The following is a 26,849-nucleotide window of genomic DNA, read 5'->3' as shown; positions in this document are numbered from 1 at the left end:
CACTGGTCAAATTTTAACCCTTATAACTTCCTAGCAAAAAAAAAATGTATTTCCAAAATTGTGCTGATGTAAAGTAGACATGTGGGAAATGTTATTTATTAACTATTTTGTGTCACATAACTCTCTGGTTTAACAGAATAAAAATTCAAAATGTGAAAATTGCAAAATTTTCAAAATTTTCGCCAAATTTCCGTTTTTTTCACAAATAAACTCAGAAATTATCGACCTAAATTTACCACTAACATGAAGCCCAATATGTCACGAAAAAACAATCTCAGAACCGCAAGGATCCGTTGAAGCGTTCCTGAGTTATTACCTCATAAAGGGACACTGGTCAGAATTGCAAAAAATGGCAAGGTCATTAAGGCCAAAATAGGCTGGGTCATGAAGGGGTTAATTAGTAACTTCTAATTGCAATTCAGGTATTAAAAACATGAAAAGTAGACAGATGGTCCAAAGTGATTTATCCATGGAATTTTAATTCATAAACTTTAACAGCAGCAATAAATTTAGACTGTAAGCAAAGATCTAACACCAAGACAACTTTATTAAAAAGTGTTTTTGCAATTGTGGAAATAATTGTGAAAAGGAAAAAAAAACTTTCCTTCATACACTTTGAAATCCATTTGATATGATAAGGAAATAATGGTGGCAGCCAAAAAGTTAAGCGATAATAATTATGCAAAGATAATATGTACACATAAATATGGTTGTAAATTCAGAATTGTCCTACTGTATATATGGTATTATCTATGGCTATATGAGATAGATGCCAGTGATAGAATTATCTCTTTCAACCTTGATGTTGGCATTGAAAAAAAAAAAATGAAGAAATCTTATGTAAAAACACATTAGCAAACAATACAGTATTATGATTCGGAATAAATAGAAAAGAAGAAGAAAAGGTTGACAAGTTCGATACAATCACAAATATCATTAACATGCTACTAAGAAGCCTGCCGAGATTCTGGAAGTATCTTCTGGCCATGCCTTATGATGCTGAGTGTTTCCCAGTTACTGATGTAGTGCTTAGTGAAATAGTGAGGATTAGGTCACACAGGCAAATACAATGTATAATGGTGGCCATTTGGTAACATACATCATAAGCTCTCATCAGGTCATTACTGGATCTATTAAAGTCATTTACTTGAAAGTCCTGAAGATTTTTTGTCACTTGTTAGATAGCAGACATACTCACTGGAGTACAAGACAAAGAATTGCTTAAAAGGTGTTCTTCCCTTTCAGTAAATGTTAACTGACTGAAAATTATTACAAAGAAACCAAATCTTTGTACTCACCTTCACCAGGTCCATTAGTAGATCTCACTGCCGCTCCTGGTGTCTGGCATTTGCTGTGGCCTTGATGTCATGTCGACACCATAGGAGCCAATCAGTGAGATCAGCAGTTCTGGTTGGGGTGTTTCCATGTAAATAAAATACTCTGCCCAGAACCGCTCAGCTCACTGATTGGCTGCCATGCTGTCAATGGGACATTAGGGCCATAACCAATTCCAGACATTGGGAGCAGCAGTTATACTCCCCAATGGACTCGGACATAGTTTGTTTCTTTATAATGACCTGTAGCTGAAGACCAATATTCACTGGAAGGGAACAACTCCTTTAAAGCAACCTGTAATAATTATAGGGGATAACTCAGGAGACTCTTTGCGTGGAACAAGACAACTACAGGACACAGTTTTATAAGTGGTAAAGTCTATATTAACACACGGTGATTCAAACAGGTGCAGAGAGAAACTCAAATCCACAACACTTGGTGCAAATAATAAACGCAGCTTAGCAGTCTATAGGAAACTTCAGAGGAAAATGCAATCAAGCAGAAAGTCTATGAAGCACAGTTATTCTTGAGGATACTTGACACGAATAAATCCTTGTCTTAGTCCAGGCACAGATAGATAAGCTTATTAGGCAGTTCAAATCATATCTTAGCTCAACCAGGGAGGCCTGGTTAATAGTCTCAGGTTATTGCAAAGCAGCAACAGCTTACATGACCAGCAAATGTAGATGGAAGTAAACAAGAACAGCAGATGAAGGAGGATTACTGGAAACTTGTGTATGCAGCAGGAACTCAGAGCAGAGTAGCAGGATCACCACACAGGTTCACAGGAGCAGGTATATAGCCAGGGAGTCACCAGAGGTCAGGAGCTGGATGCAAGGCAGAATACTCTAGCACAGACTGAAGGCTGGGGTGGAGTTTTATAGCAGGAGACACAGTGCACATGAGACCAAAGACGCCATCTTGAAAAAGGGCAGTAATGCACAAAAGGTAAAAAATGTTCAGAGTCCTGACACAACCTAGGCACCACCTCACAGCCATTTTCTGGTTTTGCTGCCTAATGGTCATTATAACTTGAGCATGTCTGCTCTCCACTTTGATTCTAATTAATGAGCAGAATTCCAATAATACATAAGGAACGTATGAGCCTAGGATTAATAAGCTGATGCCATTCAGATGTCTTCCAATGCTGCAGAGCAATAGTGACCCTCCCATTTCCTTTTTTAAGGTATAAATTAATAAAACAAAAGGTTTGCAATACACGAACAATTGTAAAAGAATTCAAGGTCAAGACTGAATATTAGATTTGTTAACACATTATTTACCACTGTGTCAATCTAACTCTTATATCTTACATACATATTGCATTATTGCGAATATTGCATCATGCATGATGCTACAGTGCCCAATTGCTAGATTTCTATAGGAAAATTATCAGGAATGATTGGAAACGGAATCAGTCATGTTTGGTAGGCCGAAGAATACCATCAATTTCAAAGTTTTAACAATTTGATTGGAAAGTTGAATAGGATGTCTTTTTGTTTACAACCTTTTTTTCCTGCCCCATTAAGAGAAAAGGAGCTTATGAAAGAGCACCAATGAACGTGGAGGACACCTCGATCCTCTAGATTACAAACAAAGCCTGTGCGATGTTCTTCTTTTTAAATGATCAGTTATTAAATGGTACTTAAGTGATATGTTCTCTTTGCCCGAGGCCACAATAGTTAGCGCATCGACAAATGGTATAGCTGTACACCTGGGGCCTTTCTTGCAAGAAGAAAACAGAACATTGAAATGTAGTGAAGTTCTTACTGCAGTCTAACAAGTGATGTGACAATTAATGGACATTTTCCATAATAAAAAGACACATAGAAACCTGAGCCTTTCTTACATATAGAATTTAGCAGCCCAATCATTTTTAAAAGTAGATGCTGTAGCAATGGGCCTGTTTCTAAAATACCTTTTCTTCATAAAAGCTGCATTCCACTTTAGCTTTGCCATCATTAGAAACTCCCCAAAAACATACATATACTTAATGATTTCTAGATTCATGCAGCTCCTATACCAGTGATGGCGAACCTATGACACGCGTGTCAGTGCTGACACGCGTAGTCATTTTCAGTGACACGCCGGCCGCGGCCCCATAGAAATTGCTTCTTTCCCAGGGTCTGAAGGAGAGGAAACTCTCCTTCAGGCCCTGGGAACCATATTAATATGTAAAATAAAGAATTAAAATAAAAAATATTGCTATACTCACCTGTCCGACGCAGCCTGGACGTCCGCGAGGGAACCGGCAGCGTTGTTTGCTTAAAAATCGCGGTTTTCCTTCCTTACTTGAAGTCCCGGCTTGTGATTGGTTGCGTGCCGCCCATGTGACCGAGACGCGACCAATCACAGCAAGCCGTGACGTAATTTTAGGTCCTTCAGGATTTTAAAATTACGTTCCGACGTTGTGATTGGTTGCGTCGCCCATGTGACCGCACGCAACCAATCACAACGCCGGAACGTAATTTTAAAATCCTGAAGGACCTAAAATTACGTCACGGCTTGCTGTGATTGGTCGCGTCTCGGTCACATGGGCGGCACGCAACCAATCACAAGCCGGGACTTCAAGTAAGGAAGGAAAACCACGATTTTTAAGCAAACAACGCTGCCGGTTCCCTCGCGGACGTCCAGGCTGCGTCGGAGAGGTGAGTATAGCAATATTTTTTATTTTAATTCTTTATTTTACACACATTAATGTTGTTTCGATACCGATACCCGATACCACAAAAGTATCGGATCTCGGTATCGGAATTCCGATACAGCAAATATCGGCCGATACCCGATACTTGCGGTATCGGAATGCTAAAGTAAACAATGGCATCCGATCCGATTTTTTATCGGATCGGATGCCATGCAGGAGGTCTGTGGGTCCAAACAACAGAGCTCCGGTGCAGAGCGTCTAGGCCTGGGACTTCCGGGAGGCCAGGCGCAGCTCCCGGAAGTCCCAGGCCTCTGCGTCGGATCTGTGTTGTTTGGGCGACATTGCGCTGCTCCCTGCTGCGCCGACCAGAAGTCCCAGGCTGCACCGACCAGAAGTCCCAGGCTGCACTTCTGAGGCCTGAGGAGATAGCTGTCTGGAGGCCCTGTGATAGCTGTCTGGACTCAGGCCCTGTGATAGCTGTCTGGACTCAGGCCCTGTGATTGCTGTCTGGACTCAGGCCCTGTGATAGCTGTCTGGACTCAGGCCCTGTGATAGCTGTCTGGACTCAGGCCCTGTGATAGCTGTCTGGACTCAGGCCCTGTGATAGCTGTCTGGACTCGGGCCCTGTGATAGCTGTCTGGACTCGGGCCCTGTGATAGCTGTCTGGACTCAGGCCCTGTGATAGCTGTCTGGACTCAGGCCCTGTGATTGCTGTCTGGACTCAGGCCCTGTGATTGCTGTCTGGACTCAGGCCCTGTGATAGCTGTCTGGACTCAGGCCCTGTGATAGCTGTCTGGACTCAGGCCCTGTGATTGCTGTCTGGACTCAGGCCCTGTGATAGCTGTCTGGACTCAGGCCCTGTGATTGCTGTCTGGACTCAGGCCCTGTGATTGCTGTCTGGACTCAGGCCCTGTGATTGCTGTCTGGACTCAGGCCCTGTGATAGCTGTCTGGACTCAGGCCCTGTGATTGCTGTCTGGACCCAGGCCCTGTGATTGCTGTCTGGACTCAGGCCCTGTGATAGCTGTCTGGACTCAGGCCCTGTGATTGCTGTCTGGACTCAGGCCCTGTGATTGCTGTCTGGACTCAGGCCCTGTGATTGCTGTCTGGACTGAGGCCCTGTGATTGCTGTCTGGAGGCCCTGTGACTACTACAGCAACCATCATCCAGTGAACTGTGGGGTGTCATTGGCCATTACTGAGATAAGTGAGAGGGAGGCATCAGTGATGGCGAACCTGTGGCAGTCCAGCTGTTGCAAAACTACAATTCCCATCATGGCTGGCCATTCAAAGCAAAGGCTTTGGCTGTGAAGACATGATGGGAATTGTAGTTTTGCAACAGCTGGAGTGCCACAGGTTCGCCATCACTGGAAGAATTCCCCCTCCCCCTCACTTATCTTAGTTCACGGCACCCCACACAAGTTAAATAATAGCAAGACCAACAAAAGAAACCAACTGACAGATGAACAAAGAAGTCACTAAGCAGGTAAGTTAATTCTAATTATACATATTTGTTATTTAAACTATACATGTCGCAAAATTATGTTTTTTTATCAAGGTGACACACCACCCAAGTTATGCTCGGTTTTTTGGCGAATTTTGACACACCGAGCTCAAAAGGTTGCCCATCACTGTCCTATACTGTCTCCATAAAGGTGCCGAGACACAGGCCAATACACAGTTTAATAAAGGTTGCTAAATATTGTTAAATATGAATGTGTCTGTGAGACAACCTGAGGATGTCTCTTAGCAGTAACTGACATCTGTTTTTTAGAATATCCTAGGGTTCTTTAATAAATGAATTAGAAATCTTACAGTCGGCACACCTCTGTGATCTGTCCTATACTCCGTAGGTGCATCCAGCCATAAGATTGATGGCAAATGAGATCCATGAAAAGCTCTTATACTGATAAAGAAATAGACCTGTTACCAAACCAAGTATACAACTTTTCGCTCTCCATTGTATACACCACAAGATTTAGGCAATTTGTAGTGGGTTCTATATATGTAGATCAACCGTCCTAGATGCTTTGCAACAAAAGGAAGCAAAAAAGAATACAGTTCGGGAAACCAGTATAACGAGACATTTATCCCCCTTAATGCATTGTGATATATAATCCCCTCAAGCACTAAGGTATATAAATGACTGGTTTAGATCATTGTTTTATCTAGGTCCACTTTTACTGGCAGGGGTCCAGCTTCCTCAAGCTCTTCAGTAGGGCAGATAGTAACAGACACAACAGGATTCAGTGAAAAGGGGTCTGGCTTTTCCATGTCTTCCAGATACTCCTTGTCTCCATTTATGCTCAGCGGCTATTAGAAAAAAAGAAAAAATGAGTTTATTTCATCACAATACATATTTACTGAGCAAAAGTAGGTTGTTTCCCTTGACAATCAAAATCATAGGTCCAAAAAACTATGTTAAGGCCATGTGCACACGTTCAGTATTTTTCGCGTTTTTTCGCTATAAAAACGTGATAAAAACGTGAAAAAAACGCTTACATATGCCTCCCATTATTTTCAGTGTATTCCGCATTTTTTGTGCAAATGTAGCCTTTTTTTCCGTGAAAAAATCGCATCTCGGAAAAAAAAGCAACATGTTCATTAAAATGTGGAATTGCAGGGGATTCCGCACACCTGGGAGTCCATTAATCTGCTTACTTCCCGCACGGGGCTGTGCACACCATGCGGGAAGTAAGCAGATTATATGCGGTTGGTACCCAGGGTGGAGGAGAGGAGACTCTCCTCCACGGACTGGGCACCATATAATTGGTCAAAAAAAAAGAATTAAAATAAAAAATCGTCCTATACTCACCTTCGATGTCTTCCCGCCTCTCCACTGCACGCTGTCGCTTCGGTTCCTGTAGCTGGTGTGCGGTGAAGGACCTACCGATGACGTCGCCGTCTTGTGATTGGTCGAGACCGGTCATGTGACCGCTCACATGACCGCGACGTCATGGAAGGTCCTGCGCGCGCACACCATCTATACGGAACGGACGCCGGTGAGGAGATCAGCTATCTGTGGGTGAGTATAAGCATTTTTTTATTTTTTTTATTATTTTTAAACATTCTATCTTTTACTATAGATGCTGCATAAGCAGCATCTATAGTAAAAAGTTGGTCACACTTGTCAAACAGTATGTTTGACAAGTGTGACCAACCTGTCAGTCAGTTTTCCAAGCGATGCTACAGATCGCTTGGAAAACTTTAGCATTCTGCAAGCTAATTACGCTTGCAGAATGCTAAAAAAAAAACGCGAAAAAAACGGGAAAAAAACGCAAAAAAAAAAATGCGGATTTCTTGCAGAAAATTTCCGGTTTTCTTCAGGAAATTTCTGCAAGAAATCCGGACGTGTGCACATACCCTAAGGATTAGGCACTTCAAAAGATCATCAAATAACAATCAGGTGGTGAGTCCTTCCACCTGATAAGAAGAGAATCCAAAAAAATAAAGATAAAACAACGTTCTTTTATTAGTTGACAAGATTGTAAAAATCAATTAAAAAGACGGAATATAACCTCGGAAAACACCAGTTCAGCCAAATATTTCCCAAATACCTTATTTTTGGAGAATTGATTTGCTGCAAATTGAAAGTACTGCATAGTCTACAATTGCCCTATAAATACAGTTCTGGCAAAAATTAAGAGACCACTGCAAAATGTTCAGTTTGTCTGATTTTTCTCTTTCTAGGTATATTTTTGAGTAAAATGTAAATTGTTCTTTTAGTCTATAAACTTCTGACAGCATGTCTCTGAATTTCCAAGCAATAAATGTTGTATTTTTTTCCTGAAAAGTGGAAATGGTTAAAAAATTTAAAAAAAACCCCAGTGCTTTCAGACCTCAAATAATACAAAGAAAACAAGTTCATCATCATTTAGAAATAACAATACTAATGTGTTAACTCAGGAAGAGGTCAGAAATCAATATTTTGTGGAATAACCATGATTTTTAATCACAGCTTTCATGTGTCTTGGCATGCTTTCCATCAGTCTTTCACACTGCTTCTGGAGCAAAAATGTAAGCAGTTCTTCTTTGTTTGATGGCTTGTGACTATCCATCATCCTCTTAATTACATTCCAGAGGTTTTCAATGGGGTTCAGGTCTGGAGATTGGGCTGCCCATGACTGGGTGGTCTCTTAATTTTTGCCAGAGCTGTATGTGTATCACACTCTGAGGACCCCAATTCTTTTCAAGCTCTTTAATGCAAAGTCTTAGTAATGTCAGTCACCCCAACATATACGGCCTTTGGTAAACAGATAGTCACCACTAGTAACTAACAGCCCGTTTAATAACGCACTGCACTGTTGGACTTTTTATGGTTTTTTAATTCCTTAATGATGGACACATTTTTTCGAATGTTGCAATTTCATTTTTTTCCTCCACTTCTTCCAAAAGCCAAAACTTGTTTATATTTCTGACAGCATAGCCATATGAGGGCTTGTTTCGTGCAAAACAAGTTGTAGTTGTGAATGACAGAATTTTACCGTATAACGTACTGAAGATGCAACAAGTGATGGAGGAAAATTAACAACTTTTATGTGTTCATCTCTGCCGTTGGGCTGTTTCGGACAGGATGTGGAAGAGGAGGAGGAGAAGCAGGTGGATATGGAGGGAGACAGTGTGTTATCTCAGCCACAGGCAGTGGATGAGTCAGAGAGTCGGTCTGAAATTGATGACAATTATGGTGGCGCTAGATATGCTGACTAACTAGTATTGGGGGGCCAAAGTGAACCAGCAATTGGATGTGCTGGTGACTATGGCAAGCTGCATGCTGTAGTTTGTAAGCTGAGTGGCATATCTTCAGCATTTATGCCACATTCACACCATCAGTATTTGGTCAGTATTTTACATGAATATTTGTAAGCCAAAACCAGGAGTGGAACAATCAAAGGAGAAGTATAATAAAAACCTGTCACTACTTCTGTATTTATCACCCACTCCTGGTTTTGACTTACAAATACTGATGAAAATTATTGATTAAATACTGAATGAGTGAATGTGGGCTAGAGAGGACTAGTCAATAGGTCCACAGTTGCCAGTTTTGCAAGAGAAATATGGGGGATAGGGAAGTGTCTTTTTGGCAAAATTGCTTGCACAAAAATTTGCACTAAATAAAATGGCTCATATTCTCTGGAACTATATGCTGGATTTTAAGAAACAAAACTGAATACTCAGATAAACAACAAGAATGAAATAAGAATACATAACTGGCCAGATGATAGTCATTTTAATCAAAGGGATGAATATTGACATGCTTTTTTTTGTCTTCTAAAAGAGAGACAAAATTGGGGTATTACCAGAATAAGCTGTGTTCACTGCTCAATAAAACTTTAGCTTAGCAGACACTTGCCTACTGCATGTCTGACCAAGATATTCCTCTCTGTTTGATAAAGGGTGCTATACGCTCCAGAAATGCATTGGTGTTTCGTATTTGGACTTTATAGGATGTCTTTTGAAATTTTAATATGATTGAATAAAGCTTCAAGAATTTTATCCTTGTATCTGGATCTATCCTTATTGGTTCACTTGTTTTCCTGCCCCAGAAGTGGTGCTGATCCGAGCTCTGGGAAACTATGGGCTAATGTGGTGAACTGGCTACCATCTATCTTTTATATTCCTCTCTGTGCGCCATAAAGTCAAGACTCCTCCTTCTCCAGCAGATGCCCTGAGCCCAGTCACCATGGGCTCCTGGATCAGCGGATTGGAACAGTGGCCAAAACTAGCCCAGTTTTCCATGGGTGAACTGTCTTGGCCAGTCTCCAATGTACTCTCAGAGGGTATTCAGCAAAAGAAGTAGTTTTGTCACAACTAAGCAAACAAGATTGTCCTTCAATCTTACACATGTCAAAAGGAATCAGGCATTGATCAGTTAGAATTTTCATTCCACTATGGCTAATGCCGTACCATCTGCATGCCTGTCCATTATGTTCTATACTGTTCTGCTGCCACTAGTGCTGACCACTGCTAGTGCATCTCCTGGCCATCCATCATGTTCTGTCTATACTCAAATGCTGCAATTGTCAGGATCTGGCTAAAATCAGTTATTTGCTGTCTGGGATTGGAGCTTCCCACTGCTTTTTCATTAGTTTATTAATCTGGGACCAGATGTTCCCCATTGCTTATTCACTTTAGAAATAAATAATAAACCAAATGCCATAAAAAAAAGAATAATCAATATTTTTTTCATTGCTAAAAGAAGTCAAGTAATTTTTTTCTTCAGTTTGCAAACAGTAAAACAGTTACTCCTCAAAAAGAGAGACTTGGAACACCCCTTGTCAATCAGCCATGGCTTCTTTCGTATATACCTCATATGTATAAACAATAGCCAAGCAAACAGCTGCTTCCAAAAATGGTCCATTCTTTTATCATCTGTAAAATTTTATCTCAACCCACTCTACTCATACTACTAAATCATGGAGCATACATTGTATGAAATGGGAACAGCAGTTGAGCCTGTTCCACATATGTCAGGTGTTGATTTTGTTATACTGCCAGCACCTGCCTTTAATGGTGCTTTCACATTGAGCTTATCTTCACATTTGATCCCATCAAGGATTGCATCTGAATCCCTCGCAAAATGGGATTTGGACATGTGCACCGACAGTGCCATAGACTAGAATGGTGCCGGAAGAGCGATCGTGACGGCATATACGCCTACTGGAGGCGGACACCCAGACGTAGTAGAGAGCATCTGGGTGTTCACCTTCAGTAGGCGTATACGCCCCAAAATTATGCACGAAAGAGTGCATGTTCGCCCTACCGACACCATTATAGTCTATGACCCCGATGGCACATATGTTTGAATCTTGTTTTGCAAAGCGGTTCGGACACAAGCCCCGACGTGACCCACCAATGTGAAGATAAGAGCAATGTAAAAGCACCTTAAGAAAAAAATACCCTGAGCCAGCTCTGATCACTGCTTTTAAATGACACTGAAACGTCTGTGACTGTCTCTGACAGCAGCATTTATGTGGAATGGGCATGTAGGGTTGGACTCCCATCGACCTCTCTAATGCATAGTTCACTAGGAGATTGTTGAAGGTCCCCAGTGCAACCATCTTAAGGGTATGTGCACACGGTGCGGATTTGCTGCGGATCCGCAGCGGATTTTACCGCGCAGAAACTCTGCAGAGCCGCACTGTGATGTACAGTACAATGTTAGTTAATGGGAAAAAAAGATGTGCAGACGGTGCGGAAAAATCAGGGCGGAATTGCTGCGGATTTCAAAGAAGTGCATGTCACTTCTTTTGTGCGGATCTGCAGCGTTTCTGCACCCCTCCATGTTAAAAATCCGCAGCAATTCCGCATTAAAAACCGCACAAAATCCGCGGCTGAGGATTCTGCCAGGAGATGCGAATTTTGTGCAGAAAATTCTGCACCTCTTTTTCCTACGTATGCACATAGCCTAATACTGTTGTGAAGCCCAACCACGGACTGGGCATGGTAGAAGATCTTGTATTTCACTATGTACTGCAATAATGAAGCATTGCAGTATATAGAACAAGTGATTAAACACTGATCACCCTATGGAGACTAAAAAACTGAGTAAAAAAATATAAATTAAAAAAAATTGTCCTGAGGGGCATGACATTGTTGAAGTCAAATATGTACCTCCTAACAAATTTAGTAGCCTTTATGAAGGGCCATATTAGGCGACATGCATTCCTCATTAACTGCCAATAGCACATTTCAAAGTAACCTAAATTCCAGTTTACCTGCTGTATGATATCACAGGGGAACAATTTTGAAAATAATTATTGTTTTATTCAATTTTCCTGCTGATTTAGACTAAAATATGCATGCTAATTTAAAAACTGTGGATAGTTTACTTCTATCACATCAGATTTTTTTTTACTACAGCTTATGCGATTACTCTAGGCTGGATCGAAGGTAGCACTACTGCTCTCCTATTGGCCAAGAGCAAACCGCCCTCGAGTGGTAAGGGGTGGAGGATGACCTTGGCATCATGTTATTTGTCTAGGCTATTCAGTTATACGTGAGGCAGTGTGGTGAGAGGATGTGTCTCGTTCTATATAGTGAAACATCTTCCAAAAGTCTCTATACAATGGGGTTAGCAGAATTTATTTTTTATTTGCATTCTTATTTCCTGTATTTTAGATCATGTCTGGCTCTGGTATTTCTCATTGGTAAGTACCTAAACAGCCCTGATTCCTTTTGTTAGATCTGTGGCAGTTCCACCATGCATCCTTTTACCTGCTTTACATTTGGCGTAGTTGGCAGGATGCAGTCCTTGGACACAGACGCTGCAGACCAGTCCACTATGGGTACCCCCAGGTCCAGTTTGCCGTTGGGGACAATGCTTAGTAACCTCCCAAAGTTCACGGGAAACAACATGATGTTGTGGGATTGGACTGAAAGGGTCAAAAGCATGCTGTGGATGTACCCCATAGCCCCTGGGCTGCAGGCAGAAATAGCATTAATGACACTAGACAGGAAGGCCCGGTATTCTTTAATGTTTTGCCCTCCACATGAGCGAGATACGTTGGAGAAGGTGGTACAGATTTTGGAAGAGATGCACGGGGATCCCACTGATGTTGACGAGTTGCGCATGCGGTTATTTGGTCGCATTCAGAGAGAAGGGGAGACACTGGCGCAATATATCAATGCGTTGCAGGAGGTGCACACTCACATTACTAAAAGGGAAGTTGTGGGAACGGAGTGGGGCCTCCTGATAGAATTTTGAGGGATCAATTTGTCAGGTCTTAGGGACGCACCGCTTAAGCAGGCATTGCAAGAATGCTTGCGTGCTAGCCCATGTATGACCTTCTTAGAGGTGGGAGCAGAGGCACACGTAAGAGAGCAGGAACAGGGGTGGTGGCCCTAGCAGGGATGGTCCAGAGCAATGAAGTACCTACCCCACCCACAGCAGAGCCAGAGTGGGCCCGCGAATAAAGACAGGATATGTGAGAAATTAGGGCAGTAATATGGAGCATTAAAGAAGCCCTTGCTGCTACCTTGGAATCCAGTCCCATACCCCGGCATAACTTATGGCAGGAGATAAGAGAAATTAGAGGAGAAATACAGAGCGTAAGAAAAACTCCAGCAGCAACCTCAGAATCTAATCCTATATCCTGGGATGAAGAACGATTGCAGAGGGGGTATGCCTTTCCTGGCGGACAGCAATACAGAACGAAGCGCCCACCAGACAGGCTCAGGAGTGAGTGTTGGACTTGTGGAAAAATGGGACACATGTCAAGGAGTTGCCCTACATGATGCAGCCAACAACGAAGATTTGCCTACTCCCCCAACGGTCATGCCCAGTGGAAAGAACACTGCACCTGGAGGAGATGGTCCTTGGACAGAAAAGCCCGCCCCCAGGGAACAGAGTGGAGGGAGAAGGTCCGCCTGTTGCAGAGTGACCATAGAGGACGGACAGAGACCTGGAAGGAATGGAAAGGTGAGCAGAGGGGAGCCTCACCCAGAGCAAGACAGAGCCATGGCGCTGGACGCTGAGAAGTGAGGGAGAAGGCATCATTTGCCTGCAGCGGGATGTCTGTGTTAGTCAGGAGCATGGAAGTGAATTGGGTGGAGCCAGTGTGCACCAAGGATGTTGAAGATGACAGCAGACCCAGTGAAGCGGCAGAGGTAGGGCTCACAACTAGTGCACAGTCAGATGACTTAGTGGAGGAGGACATTGAATGCTATGGAGGAGAGTCAGATGTCAAAATTCTGCAGGAGGTACCTGAAGTTCCGAGTACTCCTGACAAGAAAATTCAAGAGGTACCTCAAAGTACTCAGTGTGTCCCTGCTGGTGTCCCGCCCTTGCAATATGCGCAAAATGATTTTATTTGGCAGAATGTAGTGCAAGAGAGGTAGAAATGGGGGCAAAAACTGTTGGCATCTGGCCCTCCTCCAAAGAACATAAAGGGGCACAAAGAGCTCGCCCGTATAATGGTGAGCTAAAGGAGAGCAGGGGTGTAGAAGAGAGAACCAGACTGCAAGTGGTGCTGAAGCACCGGGTCCGGAACTGCCGATGCTGCGCCTCCAGTTGCAGGGGAGAAGGAAATTGAGGATGGAGGAGACCCATGACCTGCAGAGAGGGGGCGTGGTGAGTCAGGATAGTATAAGAAGGTTTGCGTGGGAACAGAGAGGGGCTTTCCGCTGGAAGGCTGAGTGAGTGAGGACCTGCGCCGTGCAGCGAGCAGCGATAGGCCGCGCGGCAGCGATAAGGGTTGGGGGCAGTAGGGTCCCAGGGAGCGTCACCGAGTGTGCAGGTCAGAGTGCAGCGCCCCAGAGTCCTGGTCGTTGCAGTAATGTCGCTCTGCCACTAAGGGGAGTGATGTTACGTCTGATTGCACTAAAGGAGTTCACCTGACCAGGTACAGTCACACATTACACTTCACACTCTGGCCACCAGGGGGAGAAAAGGGTTTTATGTATTAGGCCACTCCTCACACTCTGGTAAAACTGGGGGTTGGATAGGAAGTTAGAGAGAAGCTGACTGGGTTTTGCCCAGGCAACAACCTGTGAGAGAGGGAGTTCCTGGGAAGATTCGGGGGGGTCTCTGTCAGGGGTGGGATCCTGACAGTGGCCTAGCGAAAAGGACAGATCGTTACGGAGCCGCGCCTGCACCCGTTGCGGTGGCATCCTAAGGAAGGACACGAAGCAAGGTTTATTGTGGAGAAGTGAGAAACGAGATCACAGCACAAAGGAAAATAGAACCAGTAGGAGTCGTGCCCTAAGACCGTGGCAACATCCTACTGAGGCGCATAGCCGGTGGCCGGAACGCCGAGGAAGTATTGGGCTCTAAGCATTACTTCAAACAGCGGCAGGACAGTTAACTCTAGGTTGGCTGTCTCACCTAAATCACCTAAGCAGACAACGAAGGCAATTGTGGGAGAGGGGCGTCTCTAGGGTCCCTATAAAATAACTCCAGGCCTACCCCGTCATACGGGTGCGTCCTAGCCAAATCATCTGGGGGACGGAGAGAGAAAGAACATCAGAAACAGACACAACAGTTGTGAGGACTATCCCGTGGTGCTCAGCATGGAGGTACTATAACACACAGGCGCTAGAAGGTAGGCACTAATTTCCACCTGCAAAGGGAACTCTGGATGTGCCTTCGGACCGGCCGGTCTCAGCCAGCCCTATTAGCAGTGCTCTGGATTGCGGATCCCGAAGCCTTCAGTATAGAGGTAAAGAGACTGCAACCCTGTGTTCTCGTTATTCCTTGTACCTTGCACCACGCACCTTTCATTGGACGTCCCTTAGCAGGGTCACGGACCGGGTCTGGCCACCGTGACAACCCCAGGACCGAGACAGAGAGGCCCGGTACCGAGTACACCGCGGCCCTGCGTCTGGGGGCGCTCCAAGAGCACTCCGAGCGAGAGTTTGTTGACAAAGACTCGGGTGTGATCCGGATTACTGTTAGATTGGTATTTATATCCTCCCTTGTACATTACTTATGCACTTTATTCAGTCTTTATAGTCTGCTTATAAATCTGCACTTTATGAGGATTATTTGGGGATGGTATTCATGTATATACTGTATATGTTATGGGATCTGTGCCTCCAATTATGTATTCAATATCTTTTTGTACTATGGTATTTTTCATGTTATTTGCTGTCAGTTTCTCCTTGCTTTTAATATTGTAATCAATAAAATTATTTTAAGTTTCTGATATTTCGGATTCTGTATATTCACTTTTTGAGTAGGTCTTTAAATTCCGTTAATAGTAAATAATTATTTTCTTTGGTGAGTTTTTCTCACTGTGTGGTTGGTTTGTTTTTTATTATGTACAGTATACCCCTTCTCACATGTAAAGTGCCATGGAATAAATGGTGCTATAATAATAATAAATAATTTCATGGTTGTGCATGTGCACTGTGCTCTGCCCTGTCCTGTTATCTGTTTCTGTGCTGCAGAGCATGTGAGCTCAAAGCTTTTCTGAAATATTAGGCCACGTGCACACATTGAGTATTTGGTCAGTAGTTTACCTGAGTATGTGTAAGCCAAAACAAGGATTGGAAAAATCAGAGGAAAAGTATAATATAAACACGTCACCACTTCTGTAGTTTTCATCCACTACTGGTTTTGGCTTACAAATACTGAGGTAAAAAAATCACCAAATACTCAAAGTGTGCAAGTGACCTTTTATGCTTTTTCCTCATCTCAGTTAAAGGAAATCTGTCAAGTGACTTTTGACTCCCGAAATTGACACCACTAGATTCTGTTCCCACGGTTATGAAAGGTTTTCCTTAGACGTTCAGGTACAAGAGGTTTCATACCCATGTGTGCCATATTCTAATTAGATTTTTAGTGTCAAGGTAGAGTAGACACTGCTGGGTCAAGTTAAGATATGTAAGCTTTATTGTTGCCCCAAATGGCTTGATTGATGTTCTCACGGGCAAGGAACTTTATTGCAAGCCTGACTAAAAGTTTGCACGTGGACCATTGTGTTCTATTTCTCGTACATACACAAGTGCACTGGTATTAGGAATGCCACTGAAAACAACTACCGGTACTTGGATTACTAAGTACACCTTTAGAGACTACAGCAACAGACGTAGTGGTGGCAGTTTAGGGAAAGTCATCTAATAGGTTCCCTAACTCTTTATGCACTCAAAATGCACTTTCTGGAAGTTTCTGGTTATACAAAAAGTTTTGAGACTTTACTGTAGACAAGTAATAATAATGTTAGTATGACAATCTGTGTAGACTGCAGCAATAGGGACTAAGTAGTGGAACAATTCTGCCATACAGTCTTTTGGTGGCAAGCGAAAAGTGCACCAAACAAAATGGAACAGGGCAGGAGGCTGTTGATGTGACATTTGGGCATGTAGAGCAAAATTTCAAATAAAAACAGATGCTTTAAATGATTGTAAAGTCCTATAATAACTATATCTATCAACTGTAATAAAAGTCTTGTGATGAGTCAACCCCTTTAATACTTTATTTCAAAGTTTGTACCATACTGTTTAACTGTATTCTGATTTAATTGAACATGTTATTTCATAGGCAGTTAAGTTCAAGACTACACTACCTGAGCCTTTATATGTTGATCTGGAGCAGTTACCAAGCTAGCACAGCTAAGCCAGAGCATCACCATGATAGACAGGAACAAGCATGCCGCCAGAATCCAACGTGGTAATCCTGAGCGCCTGCAAAGATAATCACAGAAGAAAGTTTTGTCTAGAGACCATTAAGCTCATTTGATGTCTAAAACAAAATGAATGCCATACCGACATAACCTGTCTAGAATCTTTTTTTTAATAGATAATTTGCAATGATTAATAGGAAACTGGTCCTTTATTATTGTTTCAGTTGTCCATGTATAAAATGGATAATAATGATGTTAAAAACAGATATATGAATTACATATGGACATGAAAAATTGGCATACGGAACACCAGGCAGATGAGAAATATTAATCTTTTTCTGGTTGCAAAACGGACAATTTTTCATACCCTTGTCAGAAAATGCCCTTGAAGTATGTGCACACGGAGTGTTTTTTTCGTCGGTCAAAAAAAACAAACGTTTTCTAGTGGAGACATCTTATTTGGGGGGTAGGGGTTTGAGGAGTTTTTTTCATTTTGTTAAGTATGTTCAAAGTTTTACTTTATGTCCAGCATGCGTGTTTCTTTATCTTACATAGTATTGCCTGCTCTGGTATCTTGTTAATTGCTTGATTATTTAATGAGGTTAACTGGTGCTAGATCCTATCAAATACTTCCTATATGTTCAAATCTGGCTTAGGGGTAGCACGTATGCCAGGGGGCATGTGTACAATATCCTTCAAAGTGAAATATTTTCATAGTGCATTGCATTTTAACATGGCAGTTCGACAGGGCAGGAGACAAGTAAGCGATGCTGGATACTCAACTAAACATAATTCTTTACAGTTGTACTAGATTATTTATTTACCATATCTCTTTGCTGCATCTGTGCTTTTACACTTTCAGCGCACTCTCTCCGTGTAAGGCCTTCTCTTCTCCCTTCTCCTATGTACAAACCTCAGGCTCACTGACATTTCTCAATCACTCCAAACCATCCACTATCAACATACAGCGCACAAAACAATCCCATAAATCATTGATCCACCTTCTTTCTCTTTTTTTTCTCATTCTCCGAGTCACTGGTGACATCTTCCCTAACCCTGGCCCTCCTTCCGCTAGTATTTATAACTCTCTTCTTGCTGTATATAGAAACCATGCTAATCATATTAACATTCAGAGCTTGCCTTCTACAGTCTCTTTTAATTATGCTCTCTGAAACTCATGGACAGCGTGCAACAAACTCCCCTACATCAATGACTTTCTAATCCTCTTAATCTTCTTGCTCTCCCTGAAACCTGCATCCAGCAGTCAGACACCAGCATCGCTGCTGCTCTCTCATATGGTGGACTACACTTTTCACATGACCCCAGATCTGATAGTAGATATGACGACACAGTATTTATTCTTAATTGTGCCAGACATATTTTTCTTTGGTGGGTCAAGAGACATAGACTATTGTCCATATGAGCCTGAAAGTTGACTCTTGAATTGATTATTGTGTTGCTATCCTTGGAGGACAGGGATGCAGGGTCATTGAACAATCGATGTTTGCTAATATGTTGATTACCCATTATATAAGTCCATGTAGCTTGTTGACCTGCAAACATTGAAGAAGAAACTATGCAGATTGATGAATACTCAAACAATGAGACTTGATCTCATCCCACCATCCAACTGACATGTGGATGATGGCCTGAAAGACAGATGTGGTTATAAAAAGGACCTTTATCCTTCTGCAGAGAGACCCCACAGAATAGCAGCCAGGAGACCATGGTTCCAACCAGAGGAATACACATTTGAGAGATTCTATAGGATGCCAGCTTAAGGGGCCACGGCCCTAGCCATGTTCCATTGACCATCACTGAACCCTCAAAGCTGTTTGGAAAATCCAGGTTGGGACAATCAGGTCACCTGGCCCATGGAGATGTTCGGAGAAGCCAGGTTGGAACAATCAGATCACCTGGCCCCTTGGAGATGTTGAAAGAAGCTAAGTTGGGACAATGAGGTCACTTGGACCCATGGAGACATTCAGAGAAGCCAGCTTGGGACAATTAGGTCACCTGGTCCCATGGAGCCGTTTGTAGAAGCCAGGTTGGGACAATCAGGTCACTAGGCCACATACCTCAATGAGCTGTCAACTTCATAAACTTGTTGTTACCTCCTCTCTGTGGGTGCCCGCCAAAAGCTGAGTGCCATTGGTGGGGGTAGGTGGCCCTGGAAACCCCGAAGTCACAGCTTCTCAACTTCTGGCAAGCCAGTGGAAGGGTGAGACTCTGTAAATTGCACCTCTTGTGTATTTGCTGGGACCGTTGTATGTGATATTGTCTGTTGGTGGTTCAATAAAGTAATGCCACACTTTTAATCTCACACTGTGTTGTCTGAGTAGTATGATATCCATGGGGAAGGAGTACAGGTGTTCAGTGGGATGAGCCCTGGTCCATGCGGTCTTTCTAAAGACAGCCGGGCCAGCAGATGAGAGCACCACTGACCCTCGTGTCTCCACACTTGGTGTAGGCAGTGGGATGCTACTCAGCCTGGTGGATCAGGGGGAGCTTCAGGGGACTGGTGTTTGTAGATACCGTCCAAGGGCTCCACAACCAGGGAGGCAGATAGACAGTCCCAAACAGATCATAAGTGAAGCATACATAGCAGGATTCGGACGCCACTATGTCCAACTCCACTGGACCGACCTTGAGAAGAGGACCTGAATCAATATACAACCTCAACAGGAAACGGCAACTGCAGGAGTTGTGCTAGCTTCGATGGATTGAATACAGGGCTACAGACACTCGGTTGGATTTCATGCAGGAATTGGTCCTTTGGGATACCCGGAACATTGTGGAGGATGATGAGTTTGACCAAAAGAAGGAATTGAACTGCCTGCCAAATCAAGGATCCTGTGGCCCCAGTCCCAAGCAGCCCTAACCCAGGAGTTGTTGGTCGCATTGGGATCTGGAGCTGGAGGAGTTATTCTATTGGTATGGGCAGATCCGTATGATCGAACTGAAGAATTGCAGGGGAGGTGGTGTCACACCACTAACCTTCATCAGTTCCCAGTAGCCACGGGATGTGGAGGATGCCATGTGTGGACACAATGTATACGAGTCGGTTCTCATCAATTGCATGAGTTATACAGGTCAAGTCGAGGACCAGGAGAAGAATGATCGGAATCCTATCTCGTCTGGCTAATTAAGATGGGGGAGAAATATGACGACACAGCATGTTTGGCATTTCTATAGCTATGAGAGACCACCTAATTTACAGGTGCATTTCTCCAGAAGCATGAGTTGGTCACAAAAGTGAACTGGGCACTACAATGTAATGGAGACTACAACATACTTGGGACTTCAATGGCAGTTTGCAATTTTCACTCAGCAACATTCAATGCCTCTTGTTTCTGGAAAACACCCATGGAGTCAAAATAGTCACTACACCTGTAGATAAATTCCCTAAGGGATATAATTTCCAAAATGGGGTAACTTGAGGGAGAATTCTGTTTTTCTAGCAGTTAGAAGCTCTGCATATGGGGTCCGCAAACTATTCTAGGAAAATCTGCACTCCTGGAGGCAAAAAGCGCTCCATCCCTACCGAGCAGGCGCAGATGGAAGAAAGCCGAGATCTCCATCCACGCCTGCCTCTGCGCGATGTCTCCAGGAAAATGGCCGCGGATGCGGCGCAGGTGCAGATGGAGCTCTGGGCCCGGCCTCGATGATGTCACCGCTGGTCAATGATGCTGCACTCGCAGCAGCGCATTCACCAGTGGTTTTCAGCCTGGATGGTTGCATCATGGCACTGTCCAGGTAGAAAACTGTTTCTCCCCCAGACACAGTGTGGGACAGAACTACCTACAGATATGGTATATTGTTGTTTTTTTATTTTACTTTTATTACAGGAGATCGAGAGCTTCGGTGAAATTAGGCGAGGTCGTAAGTATGGTTTAATTGAGATTATTAAATGAGTCTGTGTCATTTTTTCAATTAAATTATTTTATTCTGGCTGTGTCTTTATTTAGCATCCTTCTGATTTGGGGCTTTCACAGGAGCAACCACTTGAGAGTAGTTTTTAATGAACTGGTGGAAGTAATTTATAAAGTCACAGAATTTTTGGGGAGTTCCAAATGAAATGATCTATCTGAAGATAGGCAGTTCATGATGCTCAAGAGACATTGGAATGAAGGTAGTTTTGATGAAGCCTCTTCAGAATGGAGCAGAAGTAAAGATGATGAGCATGTAAGTCTCCTAAGAATATTAGCAAATCATCCAGATAGAGAAGCACATAGTGATACAGGACATCACAGAAGATCTCATTCAGAAAGTGCTGGAACACAACCAGAGTGTTGTATAATATGAAAGGCCTAACTAGATATTTATAGTTATAGGTTTTTGTGTTTTTATTTTTTAATAGTTATTTATAGTGATCATCATGGGTATTGAATGCGGTTTTCTATTCTTCACCTTCTTTAATACGTATTCATTTATAAACTCAATGCAGGTCTAATTTATTGCAGATGGTAGCACCTTTAAGACTGTCAAATAATTCAGATATTAGGGACAATGGATAGCAGTCGTTCATTGGTAAAAAAAAATCAAATTCCTATAGTCCGTGCATAGTTTCAGAGATGCATTTTGTTAATGAAGAAAAGGCCTTCTCTGGCAGAGGATGAAGTTTTTGGATTAATTTTCTTTCAAAGTTCTTTTTAATGTAGGCAGACCTTGCCTCAGCCTTTGACAGAGAAAGTGAGTAAACTCTTCCTCTGTGTGGTTCCGTACCTAGAAAAGGGGAATGGTGCAGTCATACAGCCAATGAAAAGGTAAAATCTCAGCCCTTTCTTAAAGAAGAAATCAGTGAAGTCCTAATAGGAGGCAGTTAAGAGGGAGACTATGGATGCAAAAAAAAGTTTCAAAGAAGGTGATACAGGTGGAGCTTTGAGGTAGTTACGAAAACAAGATAATTCCCACTTGACGGATGGCCAGTTAATGACTGGAGCATTTAAGACACAGATGCATCAGAAAGTGACAAAAATAAAAAAGCCTCCTCAACATATAGTGCTCCAATTTGGCGAATCACCGTCTTCATCCAGAATTGGATATGACCACCAGGAATTACGGAGCCAACACAAGCTTCGAAAGCGTCTGCAAAGAAACTAAAAGAATTTTCAGAATTTTAGCCAGGGAAAAGTTTTTTTTTTAGCAATATATGCATGCTTCTACCGAGCGCACAGAGGAACTAAAGGAAATACTCACAGGATTAGCAATTTATATTTAGAGGAGAATAGAGTTAATCCCAAGGCGATCCTTCCTTCTTCACATAAAATATGACGTTTCCCTTTTTGGTCTTCAGTTTGGAACAGTTTATGCGAGAGTGATCCCATTCACTACAATATCAACAAAGTCCTTCAGTAAGGTGAAGGGATATTTTGGCCAAAGGTAATCATTTCTAACCAATCTGCATGGTTTCATGGTTTTACTAGCTGGCAGAGCCTCTGTAACACTGGTGCCGATTCGTGCCTCCTCTGTTTCCACTTTGGTAGCTGGACAGCAGCATGAGTTTGTTGCTTGTGACGAATGACAGTCCTACTTTTTCCCTAGGACTTTTGTTGCTGTTTATAAAGGACCTTTGGGGTTAATTTTGGACTGGGTTTTCATCAATCCTTCCTGAAAGCCGTGGGCAAGGCAGTCGGCTATTTAAACCCCTGAAGCTCTGACTCCGCTGCCAGTCAATAGCATAGCTGTCCTGGTGTATACTGCTGTGCTGTGCTCCTGTTTCTTGTTCTGATTATTCCTGTTGTTTGACCTCATCTTAACTTTTGACTACCCATTTGCTTTACGATTTTGCCCCTGACATGACCTCTTGGCTTGACCCTGCTTGCCGACCCTTCTGGCCTCTGATTTGCTTCTCCAGACAGCAGCTCTTCTGTGGAAGCGATCCACTGTATATCCCGTAAGTCCAGATCTCTGTATAGGTGTTAAAGGGTGATCAGGGTTCCTCTGGAATCTACCAGAGAGAATGGCTTGTGCCAAGTTTGAGGTGGCCTTTTTGAACCCATGGCATCGGAGAGTCGTGACAGCTTCATTGTTGCTACTGTGTAAAATTGCAGCAAAAAGACTTAAAGGGGTATTCCCATCTCCAAGATCCTATTGCAATATGTTTAAAATTAGCAAATACCTTCAATTAGAAATGTAGTACAGTTTTCTTAATAATCTATGTCACTAACCTCATGTGCAGGCATTGCGGTAGCTTAAGTATCCATGGCTACGACCACTCATATAGTGACAGTTACCGTATTTTCGGATTATAAAATGCACTTTTTTTTGCGTTTGGATGGGGAGGTGGTGGAGTGGCAGCGGCGGGGCAGCAGGTCACAGGAGGTAGGAGCCGGCTGCTGTGGTTAACCCCTGTACCCGCTGTTAAAAAGAAATATTCACTGCTCCCCACACCCACATATCAGCTGTGCTTGGCTTGTAAGCAGCACATGAATGTCAGTGCCATGCGCTGCTTACAAGCATAAATCAGCTGCTAGCATAAGAATAGGACGCTGCGATGGAGCGCAGGTAAGGTAAGTAGAATGTTTTTTTTTAATGTTTTTCTGATGGGGCCATGCATACTAGGATGAGGATGGTGGCCATGCATACCAGGATGGGGATGAGAGGCCATGCATACCAGGAAAGGGATGAGGGGGCCATGAATACCAGGATGGGGATGATGGGGTCATGCATATCAGGATGGGGATGAGGGGGCCATGCATACCAGGATGGAGATGGGGGCCATGCATACCATTATAGGGATGAGGGGGCCATGCATACCAGGATAAGGATTAGGGGGCCATGCATACCAGGATGGAGATGAAGGCACCATGTATATCAGAATGGGGATGTAGGGACCATGTATATCAGAAGGGGGATCAGGGGACCATGTATGCCAGGGTGGGGATAAGGTGACCATGTACGCCAGGATGGTAATGAGGGGGCCCATGTATACTTGGAGTAGGGACATACATACCAGGATGGGAGATATTAGTATAGAATTGACCACAATTTTGTCCTGTTTTTTTCCTCTATTTTACTCCTCTAAAACCTGGGTACATCTTATGGTCCGTGCGTCTTAGGCTTCTTTTACACTTACCGTGGTTTTGCGTCCCGTTTTTGCGGCCCCAATAGATTTCTATGGGCCGCAAAAAATGCCCGCAATAATTCCACGGACACGACCCCCATTGAAAATCAATGGGGCCGCAAAAACAACGGAAGCTTGTTTTTGTGGTGCACCGTGACTTCCGTTTTTGCGGAACGCTGTTTTTTTTCTAATACTTTTGCCATAGTATTGGAAACCCGAAAAACAGCGATCAGCAAGTTTTTTGAGTTCCATTAAAATAGCGGCAATACAGCCCGCAAAAAAAACACGGTAAGAGTAAAAGAAGCCTTATAGTCCGAAAAATATGGTAGTTGTAACCATGGATACCTAAGCTACTGCAATGACTGCACATGAGGGAAGCGACATAGCATTTCAGAAGAACTATACTACATTTCTAATTGGAGGTATTTTCTAATATTATTATTATTATTACACCTACTACATATTGTGATAGGATCTTGGAGAGGGAAATATACATTTAAATAATTGTTAAAGATGTTGGCAGAAGTTAATAGTTTAAATGGCAGCAGATGCAGGTATCAACAACATACCCTAATACCAATTTAAGAAGCTTTCGACAATGGATGACTTAATCAGTTGGTATTGTGCAGCGTTCACAGATGTCTGAGGAAATAACAGGAATAGAAGACTTGGATACAGAGTACAAATACATGTCTGTTGGTCACAGTTCTGGTTTAACTTTCAGATACAGGGGTGTGTATAAATAGGGCTTAAAAGGTCTAGGAAGATGATGTCAGAAAGACCCGCCATGCCACTTGTAAAATCCGATGACAGCAATTGACAGTGACCACAGGGTACGGAGACTGGCCCAACTGAGATGGGTGTGTAGCGTCGGCAATGAGTCCTGATTTTGTCTTTGATGCAATGATAGCCAGAGACTGGTCAAGAGACCATGTGGGCAAAGCCATGAAGAAGCTTTCTAGAGAGAAGGTGAAAGTGTACTAGAATCCTTTTCTCAACACACCAACGCCAACCCGCATGTTGCTTGTACTACTGTGAGCAGCCTTCAAGGCCTAAATGTGCTACTATAGCCTGCAACATTGCCAGACTTGTCCAAGTCTCCATTTGGTCACATCTGAGAGATCATTGGTTGGCAATGGCAAAAAGAGCTGCCAGCAGTGGATCTTGATGATTGGCGTGTTGAAGTGCATTCAGTGTGGCAGAACAGTCTTCAGACGTCCCACTGTGTGATTATTCAAAGTTTATGAATATGCTTGACTACCCCTAGCAGCAGGTTTACTAGTCTTCTAATGATGATGCTCTGCTAATAAAACTGTGATTTTATTAAAACTACACTGAACTTTAAGTGATACATCAGTGGAATCAGGGTCTCTGCCACTACATTACGCTGCTCTCAGACTATGTGTCAAAAACCTGGTGACAACTTCCTTTTAAGAAACATTATTATAGGTGCACTCAGGGTGTTATAACTGTCAAATGGGAACACAGGATTTTTACTTTCTGGAAGGTAAAAAATGTGAGCACTATTACGTTCTAAGGAGCTCACAGAAGGCATCAGTATTTTCTATGGGACAATTTTACAAGCTACATGGCACAAATGGGCATTTTACTATGTAAGGGGCACAGTGGTAGACATTATTACTCTGGGGCACTAAAAGGAGTATTGTTGACATGCCACACAGCAAGTGCAGTAACAGGGATTTATTACCGTAGCGGCAGGCTCAGCATTGACATCAGCAGAATGGGAAGTATGTTCAGATTGAGAGTAGATGGGCATAGTGCTCGAAATATGAGAAGTCAAATGTGTTTTTGGTGTAATCTCTGCAGACGAGTCGTGGCTGGAGATGTTGTCCTGTTGGTCTGGGCAAGATCTTAAAGATGGGAAAAGTGAACGATTCCATCAGAAAGGACGTCAGCTGTTTAGTCATTATCTACAACTGTACTGTAATCTCTTATATGTTCCATAGGACTGGTATCTACTACTGTATGGTCACTATACTGCGGTAATACCAGTGTAGGTCTTTGTATAGTGATTTTTTTCTCAGTAACAGTATGGTCACCTGCTGAGGTTCCCCTATACCCACTATTATCGGTGTGTGTCACAATAGTTGTAAGCATGGTTACTTAGGTTAGTGACCACGCAGAGGTGTTTTCTTCACTGAGTTGAACCCCTAGCTGCACCTCTGCTGCTATTCTGTAGATATTTTTTTATCTAATATATTTTATCTATATATGATTTTAGGCATAGGTGATTCATAGCATTATATGTACACATAACTATGAATTACTGTACAATTAAGGGATAGTAAAATAGTATGTATTAATTGGTCTGAAATCTGTCTTCTTACTGCTGTTCCCTGCTGATATAGATATATATTGTACATACACACTACACACGGTCAAAATTGTTGGTACCCCTTGTTTAATGGCAGAAAATCCCACAATGGTCACAGAAATAACTTGAATCTGACAAAAGTAACAATAAATAAAAAAAATCTATGAAAATGAACAAATGGAAGTCAGACATTGCTTTTCAACCATGCTTCCACAGAATTTAAAAAAAACTAAAACTCATGAAATAGGCCTGGACAGAAATGATGGTACCCTTAACTTAATATTTTGTTGCACAACCTTTTGAGGCAATCACTGCAATCAAAAGATTCCTGTAACTGTCAATGAGACTTCTGCACCTCTTGACAAGTATTTTGGCCCACTCCTCAAGAACAAACTGCTCCAGTTGTCTCG

At 42.8% G+C, this 26,849-nt stretch overlaps 1 protein-coding gene across 2 annotated transcripts in view; it reads right to left on the bottom strand.

Annotated features, from left to right (window-relative positions):
* Window positions 1–527: 527 nt before the first annotated feature.
* The window catches only part of TMEM59L (transmembrane protein 59 like), a 99,677-nt gene continuing 73,355 nt past the window's right edge, over window positions 528–26,849 (bottom strand). Inside the window, exons 7-9 of one of the 2 annotated variants that reach the window (XR_013217009.1) lie at window positions 16,982–17,099; window positions 5,610–6,290; window positions 528–3,352 (exon numbers count right to left, since the gene is read on the bottom strand). Coding sequence is in view for 1 of the 2 variants with exons in the window: in XM_077270295.1 (XP_077126410.1) it covers window positions 6,129–6,290; window positions 16,982–17,099 (280 nt within the window). In the remaining variant the exon portion in view is untranslated. Of the gene's footprint in view, window positions 3,353–5,471; window positions 6,291–16,981; window positions 17,100–26,849 lie in introns of those variants that run through there. The other variant, XM_077270295.1, reaches the window with a different exon arrangement.

Source organism: Ranitomeya variabilis, chromosome 1, assembly GCF_051348905.1.
Source record: "Ranitomeya variabilis isolate aRanVar5 chromosome 1, aRanVar5.hap1, whole genome shotgun sequence".
Lineage (NCBI taxonomy): Eukaryota > Metazoa > Chordata > Amphibia > Anura > Dendrobatidae > Ranitomeya > Ranitomeya variabilis.
The sequence above is the reverse complement of the archived record's forward strand: the minus strand, read 5'-3'. Positions and strand labels throughout refer to the sequence as shown.